This window comes from Alternaria alternata (genome assembly GCF_001642055.1).
Source record: "Alternaria alternata strain SRC1lrK2f unplaced genomic scaffold CC77scaffold_16, whole genome shotgun sequence".
Taxonomy (NCBI): domain Eukaryota; kingdom Fungi; phylum Ascomycota; class Dothideomycetes; order Pleosporales; family Pleosporaceae; genus Alternaria; species Alternaria alternata.
Genome location: NW_017306205.1, coordinates 147,389 through 158,310, shown reverse-complemented (window position 1 = coordinate 158,310; position 10,922 = coordinate 147,389). Strand labels below are relative to the sequence as shown.

At 50.2% G+C, this 10,922-nt stretch overlaps 4 protein-coding genes across 4 annotated transcripts; 1 reads left to right on the top strand and 3 right to left on the bottom strand.

Annotated features, from left to right (window-relative positions):
- The first annotated feature begins 384 nt into the window (after positions 1–384).
- On the top strand, positions 385–4,579 carry CC77DRAFT_212920 (hypothetical protein). The gene is made up of 4 exons (XM_018530668.1): positions 385–1,494; positions 1,557–2,275; positions 2,326–3,060; positions 3,123–4,579. Exons 1-4 carry the CDS (start codon positions 576–578, stop codon positions 4,371–4,373), a joined length of 3,624 nt encoding a protein of 1,207 aa, XP_018383531.1. The 5' UTR covers positions 385–575; the 3' UTR covers positions 4,374–4,579.
- A 205-nt stretch (positions 4,580–4,784) lies between these two features.
- On the bottom strand, positions 4,785–5,822 carry CC77DRAFT_1073941 (hypothetical protein; the record flags this gene model as incomplete). Its single annotated transcript, XM_018529198.1, has 2 exons — positions 4,785–4,956; positions 5,131–5,822. 2 exons carry the CDS (start codon positions 5,820–5,822, stop codon positions 4,785–4,787), a joined length of 864 nt encoding a protein of 287 aa, XP_018383530.1.
- Positions 5,823–7,339: 1,517 nt separating this feature from the next.
- CC77DRAFT_967385 (Poly(A)+ RNA export protein) lies at positions 7,340–9,163 on the bottom strand. The gene is made up of 3 exons (XM_018535749.1): positions 8,657–9,163; positions 8,134–8,603; positions 7,340–8,081 (listed from the first exon to the last, which is right to left on the bottom strand). The coding sequence occupies exons 1-3, from the start codon at positions 8,909–8,911 to the stop codon at positions 7,718–7,720; spliced, it is 1,089 nt and encodes a 362-aa protein (XP_018383529.1). The 5' UTR covers positions 8,912–9,163; the 3' UTR covers positions 7,340–7,717.
- Positions 9,164–10,077: 914 nt separating this feature from the next.
- CC77DRAFT_1010725 (guanylate kinase) lies at positions 10,078–10,756 on the bottom strand (the record flags this gene model as incomplete). The annotated part of the gene is made up of 2 exons (XM_018523670.1): positions 10,078–10,344; positions 10,403–10,756. The coding sequence occupies 2 exons, from the start codon at positions 10,754–10,756 to the stop codon at positions 10,078–10,080; spliced, it is 621 nt and encodes a 206-aa protein (XP_018383528.1).
- Positions 10,757–10,922: the final 166 nt, after the last annotated feature.

Here is a 10,922-nt window from a genome sequence, read left to right as displayed (position 1 = left end):
TATTTATTTTCTTCGATTTCGGCATCTCACTCTAGTCTTAAGGTAGTAGGATCCTGCGCATCAGTACATGCCTCCAGCGCTAGACTGTTCTAATTACCTAAGCAGATTCACCTACCACGTTCCAGGGTGTGCGTTCGCCGCATCTACAGCCGAACGGCTCTAGGCCTTTTGCGACCTTCATTGGAATGCAGTCTGGCGGGTCGAGATTTGAGAATGCCTATACGCACTTCTAGACACTCTAGGAGAATTCTAGATGCAATAGGCCGGCGGAGCACGATCCCTGGCCAGTGAGAGGGCACCACAGCGGCATTAGCCTGGCACAGCCCACACCGGCTAGGTAGCGAATCCTACACTAGCTTCTCATCGACCCGCAAGACTAATTGCCGCCTGTGTCGAGTCGATTCGCCTCGTGTGGCGATCGCAAACTTTCGCTCCACACCCCACGATGTCTTGATGCTTGGTGAATGCAAATGGTTGCCGTTCTTTCATCACGCTTTTGATGGCGGAGCATGGAGTCTGAGGCAGCTTGTGGACGTCCTCGACCTTTTATGGCGTAGTGCCCTGGGTTACGCATCATGAGTCAACAACCGAACGACCGCAGGGAGACCAAGACCGATCGCCATGGGATGAGGAGAGAACGAGACGTGCTGCTACTCTATGGCGCAGCCTTTCGCAATATCCCACGCACCGACAATGTGGAAAGCCATGTACCTCGGCCATCCTTGGACTCAACTCTGACAGCCTTGTGTCAACTTACCGCCATTCGGATGGGAGCGCAACGGTCCATGATATCACTCCTTGACGAAGAACGCCAACACATACTTGCGGAGGCAACTTGTGATCTACCTCTGCAACCAGATGCTCTGGGTGATGCTTCAAACACCCTCTGGCTTGGGAACGTAAGCATTCCGCGAAGTTGGGGTATATGCGAAAAGGTCTTGAAATTGGGTCCAAACGTTGAACCTATCCTGGTCATCGGTGATCTTACCACAGATCAACGTTCATGCTTCCGAGAAGATGTCCAAAGCAATTCCGATATGCGCTTCTACGCCAGCGTCGCATTGAAGTCTCCAAATGGTGCGACAGTTGGAACGCTTTGCATCTTCGACAACAAGAGCCGAGACGGTCTTTCCAAAGAGGAAGCCGAACTATTTAAGGACCTTGGTTCCACGGTTGTTAATTATCTGAACACATACACAATTAGAGACCAGTACAGACGGGGGGAGAGGTTCACACGCGGTCTTGTCTCTTTTGCTGAAGGCGCATCTGCTTTGGTACCTTTCGAGAGAGAAGTTCGGCAAGATTCGGCATTACCTTCACAAACATCATCTGATATATCTTCTACAACGGACAAGGAGATAGTGTCTACAGACGACGCCGAAAAGGTACACGAAGGTGTCGAGTTAAACGAGACTACTCCCAATCATCCCCTATCAGCGATATCAAAGACAGCTCGTGCTAAATCCGCCCGGCACCGATCAATACGTTCGCTTCGTAAGCAGCATCTTTATTGAAGTTATATGTGAGATAAAGGCTAATTGATACACCAAATCTAGAGGACTCTATCCTGCCCAATGACTCAAAGTCCATGTTCTCACGTGCTGCGAACGTAATTATGGGCTCGAGCGACCTGGACGGAGTGCTTATACTCGACGCGAGCGTTGCGGCGAGCGGTGGACGTCGTCGTGCCAACAGCGCCTCAGGAAGTGGTACTGAGGCTCCTTCCGAATCATACCAATCTAGGTCCTCCAGCGACGATGCAAGCTCGAACAGTACTGAGGAACATCAGCGCGGCTCTTCTTCATCGAGTTCCAAGATGTGTCAGCTGCTTGGTGTGGCCACTCCGAGCGACAAAGAGAATCCCGAGTATGGGACATTGTTAGAGCCCGACCTGTCACGTTTGTTCCACGAATATCCACATGGCAAAATTTTTACATTCTGCGCCGAAGGTCATTCTTTGTCCTCTACTGAGGAGTCGACATCGAACCCTAACGATACTGAAAATCTATCACCTGCTACATCATCGAAGCGCAAGACCAACGGCCGGCCACAGCGAGGATCGACTGCTATCCAAGCCATGTTCCCTAAAGCACGCAGTGTCGCTTTTGTTCCCTTTTGGGATTTTGAGAGGGCTCGATGGTTTGCTGGTTGCCTATGTTGGAGCAATGATGCGTATCGATTGCTGTCCGCTTCAGTGGATTTGGCATACTTCAAGATTTTCAGCCATTCCATCATGAGGGAATTGTCCAGGCTAGATGCTGTAGCTTTGAACCAGGCAGGTACTATGAGACGGAGAATCTGACACAAACTAATGGGTCATTGTAGGCTAAAACGACGTTTGTCGCTTCCATATCACATGAACTTCGTTCACCTCTACACGGCATCCTGGGTACGCTGGAGTTCATCAAAGACACCCCCCTCGATTCATTTCAGACCAGTATGATGAACTCTTTGCATGCTTGTGGTTCAACTCTTCTCGATACTATCAACCACGTCATGGACTATGCCAAGATTAGCGATGCTAAGAAAAGCGTGTCCTCCAAGAGACTGAAAAATGCGAATACGATACGACTATCTTCGAAGCCATTGAAGAACCGTCGAAGAAAAGATCCCGCATTTGATCTTACCATCGCAACCGAAGAAGTCGTGGAAGCTGTCTTTTCTGGATCCTCATATATCCCGGTCACCTCAAAGCTCGTGGAAGCGCCTTCATCGCCTACGGACGAATACGCAATTCCGTTTCCGCAACGTAAAGCACGGTTTATCATTCTAGATATGGCTTTCGATGATGACTGGGTCTTTTCATTTCCGATTGGGTCTTGGAGAAGAATAGTAATGAACTTATTCGGCAATGCTATTAAGTATACCGACACTGGATACATTCATGTTTCTTTGCGTTCGAGCAAACTAACAGAGAACACAAACGCCCCCACTGCGATCACACTCACCATCACGGATACCGGCTCAGGTATGAGCCCCGGGTTTCTTGCAAATCGGATATTCCATCCGTTCTCCCAGGAAGATTCCCACGCGCCGGGTACAGGCTTAGGCTTGAGCATAGTAAGAATTCCGGCATTCAAAGTGCACATGAGACATACACTAACTTCTTACACTATATGTAGGTCCGACAGATCATCGATACCAACGGTGGCAAGGTTGAGGTCAGCAGTGACCCCCAAGTCGGCACCAAACTCATCGTCAAACTCGCCCTTACCAGACCCGAAGCTCCTGTCTCGTTGACAGCGGAAAGAGCGCAATACCTGTCTCACCTACCGAGGCTAAAGGGGCGGAGAATATGCATCCTTCGCAAGAAAATAGCGGGACCAAGCGAGAATACTAGCGTCTCAAAAACGGACGAAGGCCTTCTTCGCTTCACCAATGCGCTAGCCTATACCCTGGAGACGCAGCTCAAGATGCAAGTTGTGAAGACAACCGAGTGGGAAGGCCACCATGCAGATATCGTCATCTGCCCTGAACTGTCTTTTGATTATCTCGCTACGATTCGGAAACGAAGAGCTCACGGTCAACGCGCCCCAGTAACCGTCTTCGTCGGGATGGATGCACTCGAAGCTGCTACCCTCCGTTCTGATGTCCGTGTGACAAATCGGGAATCTGTCGTTGAAATTATCACCCAACCTTGTGGCCCTTACAAGCTGGCCTATGTTCTCAATCGATGTCTGGACCGCTTTGATCATCCAGCCGAAAACTTGCAGTACACTGCCCCAACTAGCCAGTTACTACAGCCCTTGTCGCAAGAAATCAAGCAGCATACCTATCCCTCCTCACCGACCAACTCATTGCAAAGCACCCTTGAGTCTTTAAATTCGGACGCGTCTGGACCGGTCGCTTCATCTACAGCTGGATCCACTACTGCGCAGCCTTCGGTTACGTCGCCTACCGAAGAAGAGGATCCTGTGATATCGCATACGCTCATTGTCGACGACAATTTGTTGAACCGAAGGCTTCTCATAGCATACATGAAGAAGAACGGACTTCAATTCGAAGAAGCATCAAATGGGCAGGAAGCTTTGGACAAGTATCGGGAAGGGTCGCGAAAATTTGATGTCATACTGATGGATATGTCCATGCCAGTCATGGACGGCATGAGCGCCACACGTGCCATTCGCGAATACGAACGAGATAATAACATGCCAAGGTGTTCTATCGTTGCGCTTACTGGCTTAGTATCATCAAGTGCTAAGCTAGAAGCATGGAGTTCAGGGATTGATCATTTCATGACGAAGCCGGTCAACTTCAAGGCGCTTGGAGAGCTTCTCAAGAACGATGAGACACGGAGGCATACGAGAATGAGAAGTACGGGAATTATACGGGATGCGGCTAATATAACCTCTGAAGACGGCCAAGCGACATGAAAGCTCATGTAGTACATTCATCGACTCTATCCGAATAACACTCCACTCACGTTAGGGTGCTGGAGTAGCTACCATGTACATGGCTTTTATTGCCTCAGGAAAGCGACTGCATTCGCCGCTATCCAGTACATTTAGCAGACGCTACGCCGCTATGGCCACAGCTCAGCATACTGTGTCCACAAGAGTAGATGATGGACGCGTAGACTTCTCTCCTGTACTACGGATCACTGCCATGTCAGGAAAACCCCGAAATCAAGTACACAGTGCAGTATGCACAATCAAACATTCATGTATCCTGCGTCTACTTTTCTAGTCTTCCGTGACAGCCACTTACAACTTCTGCAACACACCATATACCCATACTCTCAATCAACTTCTTACTTTCGAGCAGAATCGCAAGAATAACTGGGTTTAGTCTAATGTGACGATGAACTGCGGCTCTTCTAATCCATACATCACTCTCCCATCTAACACCCAGTTGAAAAGACAAGCTCCACATCCTGATAGCGCACCGAAAGGGTTGAGCTCCACTAACTGTACGCCCCCGTTTCTCTGTAAGGTAACATCAAAACTGAAACCATACCTTAGCAACAATTCCGTGATTTCCTCACTAAGCTCCTTTGTGTAGGCTACGATGTCCTCTAGAACCTTCATTGCACCCAGGCTAACCAAATCCACCGTCTGTTGCAAGTCAAACCCCCATGGCGCTTGAAATGCTTTCGGCCACCTATATTGGCTGATCGCACTAATCGCAAACTCCGTAGCATGTGGTTTCCTTGTATTCTTCGCAGCAGGTGGCGGCACAAAAACTCGAAACTCTTTGTCAGGATCCATACCCTCGTTCCAAGGGTTCAGCACAAGCTTGATCTGCATCTCCCTGTCTTCCGTCTTCGCGTCGTCGAATTCACGAGTCAGACAGCCATACGCGCGCATGCTGGTACAGATTCTCGTGACGACCTCGTGGATGGTTGAGCTAGGCAACTTGCCGCCCATGGGAGAGTCTTTTGGCGACATCTGATCAAGTCGAATAAACCATTTCCTCTCACCGTCAAGCAGTGTTGCTAGTTTCTTCCCTGACTTCGTACACTTCAGCATTTCGACGACATCATCGAGAAGGGACGTGTGAATTCGATTTGTCGCTACCCAAGCGCTGTGACAACGCAGAAGGTCCTCATAAAGAAAGGTGGGAAGGAGAATTTCATGATGTTCGCTTAAGTTTTGCGATTTGGCGATGAGCGGATGCCAAAGTGTATAGCCGTATGGTTTCCAGGGTGGTGTTTCGTGGATGAAGTGCGCGTTTGAGGGCACGACAGGCGCGATTTCGTCGAGGCGATGATGCGCGGTAGAGAAGCGTTGGGAGCGAGAAGATGGGTTGGACGAGTCTTGGATGGCTTGTATGGCGGCGGTATCGGCCGCGACGAGTGAATAGGGTATTTTTCGGAGCTGCATTGCTGTGGATTTTCTGAAAATTCGATGGAAAGAGTCGTTTGGATGGTCGAGAAGAGGATGTAGAGATAGTGAGTATGATAAATTACCAGAGACTAGAAAACAGATGCAGCCTTTGATCTTGGTCCGTGAAGATGCGTACCGTGGTTGCGATGTAATCACATATCCATATCTGGAGAACAAAGGGCGCAACCAAGATCTCATCACTGCATAACTCGCCGTCCAGGCTGACCTAGTGTGATTCGGAAAGATGCACAAGCTTTATCAGGAAGTAGAAGGGTCGGCTGATCACAATAGGTATTGTGTTCCTGGTTATCTCTTAGTTACATCTCCTCCAAACTATCAACATGGTTATTCTGATACCACCGGGAGGTCACAGATGGAACTTCGATGCACAAGCAATCGATCGATTGACAAAATTGTTTCCGTCACAACCTCCTGCTCCATACCATCTTCTATGCTGAACTACCTCACCAAAGCCTACTCCGACGCGTTCATTACAGGTATCTGTTCACTGTCATCGTTCACAAAGCTCAGAGGGAAAAACATACCTCAGTGTGACTCTTTCCGTTCCCAGCCTAAACCAAGGCCATAACCGTTTGTGCTAAGCTACCGAGCCGCACATACCCACTCACCCATTCATTACAAAAGGGCAGAAAGAAAACCAGACTTACCATCTTGGAAGCCTCCATATGGCGGCATGGACAGTACTAGACAATCTTTCTTCATAGAAAACAATACTTACACACACAAACACATCTGACAACAACAAATTCCCGACTCTGAGGGCTAGGTTGAAGTCTCCTTGTTCATGCGGGGGCATGTCTGTCCTTTGCTGGCTGTTTTTGACTATCGCAAGAACAGATGTGTCAGTTCCTCCGCGCGAAAGCGAATGGGTCAATGGGCCGGAGGTCTGCCGAAAGGGAACGGGGGTGGTCAAAAGAATAAGAATAAAAACAAATCAAATAATGAAGACATTTTTGATGCCTTGTGTCTCTCGTGTAAAGTCTCCCGTCAAAGGTTCACAGTCGGACGGATGCCGGAAGTGGTTGATGGGGTTTCGCTGGGTGCTATGATATTGTGGTGGGTGGATAGGTTTGACGTTGCACCCTTCTTGACATTATAACTATGAGCTTGTTAGCGTCAAAATTGGGAAACCAATACGATGGGGTTGAAGGGGATGAGTGGGTTGTGGGCGGTTGACTACTTGAAAGGAAGACGATAGGAGAGGAAGAATGGCCGCTTATATGTATACAAAAGGCATGTGTTTGCTGTCTCACAAGTGATATGATCAAGAAGCGCTTGTCCGAGACTCTTGTTTCTGCTCGCAAACTAGAGGACTTGCCGGCCTGATCAATTTGCTGTTTCTTTGTCATAGTAATCACAAGCACGTTCATCCAGGCTCTTTAGGATAATTGCTCAGAGGCATACCCATCACTCGTTGCCCTACGTGGTCTGGCGTATTCACAGCAAGCAGAAGACGGAGAGTAAAAAGAGGAACACCAAGAACACTATATCTTGCCATAGCCAGATGTACAGTAATTTGATTACATTTTCCTGCCTATCCTACGGAGGGGCCTCGACAGCCCATGGTACTATATCTCCAAATACGCCAGTCCCCTTGAACGCTAATGCAGGAAACCAAGAAACAACAAACACCATAATATCGTCCAACTGAGAGTAGCGTTATGAGTGTGGGGCATAGGGGGTGTATACAGAAGGCGCCACAAATTCGTCAAGCACATTGCTGCTTCTTTTGCGTCATGTGCTTCCCACTGGTGCGCTCCACAGCGCCGAAGATGAAGGCCCTGCTATCGCTGCGGTCGAGCTTTCAGACATCATTGTCGGCGAAAAGCGGACACGAAGAAGAAAGAGAATAATCCCTAATGTATTAGGGATTACCTCTTCTTGCTTCCCGGCCTCGGCTTGCACTCGTCCCCTAGAATGGGGTGAAGCTTGATCTTGATAGGGTAGTTTTGTGTGTTGCCACCGAAACCCTTGCTCCAATCGTAACTGACGGCGTAAGCGAAAATGTTGCCGTCCTTGCTGAAGCCTGTTGCGACAATGCTGCCGCCGACCTCGGGGTAGCCCTTGAGGCGGTGCTTGGCGTCCTTGTCCCAAAAGTGGAAAGTTCCGTCGGAACCTGCAGTGGAGAAGGTGCCGTGTTGTGGGTGGAAGGATATGGCGTTTACTGAGTGGACCTTGGCGATGTCGCGGTTGGCGGGGTCTTGTTGGCGATGGCACTTGAATGAAAAGTTGAGGCTATTGAGACGTTAGATGGTGGGAGGGTGAATGCGCAAGGAGAAATGCTTACCTGGTATCCTTTTCTTCGACATATTGAATAGCGCATCGTCCTTCGATGGAGCCGACGGCAAAACCAGTCGCATCCGAGAAACAGCTCACAACCCTTGTCTGCCACTTGAGAGGGCTGGTGATGGTCTTGTAGATAGTTGTGGGGTTTGAGAGGTTCACCATGTGGATATGGCGCTCAGCGGTCGCGATGACTAGCAGTTGATCTTTGACGTCCATGCTGTAGACACGCTCCTGGCACGTCAGTGTACCGACTGGCTCAGCGCCTTGGAGGTTCCAGAACTTGACGGTCTTGTCCCAAGAACCAGTAGCGACGTAGTCCTGGCCTCCAGTCTGGAACCAGCGGACGCACTTGATGCCATTCTCGTGGGCTTTGGCTTGTTGCGCAGGGACGGTACCGCTGGCAGGGGCGGTGCGGAAGTCGACAATGTTGAGCATGCCTGTTGAGTCGCCGGCTGCGATACGAGTGCCATCCTACGTCTTGTTAGCATCCGGTTACCGCATTTGCATGGCATCAGTAAACGTACCTTTGACCATCCCAGACCCAGAACATGACCCGGGCATTCGAACATCCACTTTCCTTGCGCACCGTTGCCGTTGACCTCGTAGATGTAGACCTTCTTGTCCCAGCTTCCCACTGCAAGGAAATCGTTGGTCGGCGAGAATTGAAGGTCAGATATGCTGTCGCTGGGTACTTGGCCGGCGGGCACCTCGACGTCTTTGCTGGTGTCGCCTGTAGTGGAGCTTGCAGCGGGAGCTGCCGCTTGACCGAAAAGAGCCATCTCTTGCGATTATGTCGTGTGGACTGGGCGCGTTCAAATCGTGGGTGTTGGTGGTTGCGAAGCTTTGCGCGAGCTCGCCGTGTTGATATCCTGGGCAAGAAAAGATGAAGCGTTTGTACGCGCTTGTCGGGAACCTTGTAGTCGCAGGGAGGTGTTTCCAAGCTGGTGGCAGTGAGTGACAGGTAGCGCGCGAGGGAGACGGGATAGCCTTTATGTTCTTCACCGACGACGCGCTCAGCAAAGAAAGAGCCGATGCACGAAGCTTCCCAGGCACCCTTGCAGGCGCCAGTCCGCTTCCGCCTAGCCAGCCTGCCCGGCGTTACGATCCCCCGGCCTCCGCCCCATCTAAAAAAGTTTCCGCCCTCCAACCTGATTTCTTTCTCCAACGTTCCTCGCTCAAAGAATCGCAACGAAGCACACGCACGGAGCGCCTCTCGAGGTGTCTCTTTTCGCGCTTTGGGAGAAAGTCCCCGGACAACGATCTTCGCGATCGCACTTTCAGCAATGAACCGCCATAGAAGCCGCGGCTTCCATTACCGACTACGACACTTTCCGCGTCTCTTTACCCGTTCGCACTCCTTTTCGTCGGCTATCTGGAGGCTGTGAGTGGAGGGGCTGGCACCTGGATGACGATATGAGTCCGTTGGCTACCTTGCTCACTTGCTGAAGAGCGCCTGGCAATCTGGAGGAGGAGGGAGACATCGGGGAGGGCCAGGTATGGAGGGTCTTTTCGTCCAGTTTGATGGTTATGCGATTGCCTTCCTGCACTTTGATAAAACAAGGTGACATGGATGGTAACTCAATGGGGCTTATTCTTGATGCGAGGAACGTTCATCACCACACACTTTTCGGATCTGAGGGTAGACGCTCTCTGACAACGGTCGGAGATGACGTGCTACGACGTGCTTGGTCGAACAAGCCAGATTCATCCAGCCATATACGGTTTATATGATGAGACACATGGAAATAGAGTCAAGCTCTGAGGCTGTCTGAATCCCAAAGCGGTAGGACGGCCTTTGCTGAATTTTCTACGACGGTATCTGATAAACCTTATGGCTTAGATAGTTTTCTATCAATCGAAAAAAATCAAAGACATTGTCCTAATTCTGCTTTCTCGACTTGTTGCATGTGGTATCATAAATGTTTCGTGTCTACTTTGGTCCTTTTCATGCCTCAGTGCCGACAACAAACTCCTTAACCTCCTTGTATGCCTTGTCCAGGTCGTCGTTGATGACGATCTTGTCGTGCGGCGCCTGTCCACTGTGCGCAAACTCCATCTCGACCTTGGCCTGGTTGAGCCTCTTCAAGATAGCCTCCTCCTTATCCGTTGCCCGACTCCTCAATCGCTCCTCCAGGATCTCCATTGACGGTGGTTGCAAGAACAGGAATCGCGGGCGAGGGAATGTAGGGTGGTTCGCGACTTGCTTGACGCCCTGGACCAGCACATTTCAGTTCACATGCACATTGTAAAAAGTAACTAGAAGAACATACCTCCATCTCAATATCCAAGATACAGATCTGGCCCCTCTCTGCGATATCATTCACAGCCCTGATACTAGTACCGTAGTGGTTTCCTCCGAACTGCGCATGCTCCACGAATCCCTTCTTCTCTACCAGATCAAGAAACTCTTCCTTGGTCACAAAGTAGTACTCCTTGCCATCTTGTTCGGTTCCCCTGGGGCCACGCGTTGTGTGCGATATGCTGAAACCAAATTTACCTGGGAAATCGTCAAAGAGGCGCTTGAGGATGGTGGATTTGCCGGCGCCCGAGGGACCAGAGATCACAATGGGCTGGTTGGCGGCGAGGGCGTCTCTGGAAATGGGGACAGAGTCGATAGGCGACATGGTGGAGGTGTTGTGGGTGAAGGTGCGGAAAGAAGGTGTGTTGTGGACGTTTTTGGGATGGAGATTAGACAGGGAGGGGTGAGTCAGGCGTAGATGCGTCGGAATCTGTAGGTCGATGCTTCGTGACTCTCTCAACAGGCTTCTGGTGATTCGCGATAGAATCAAT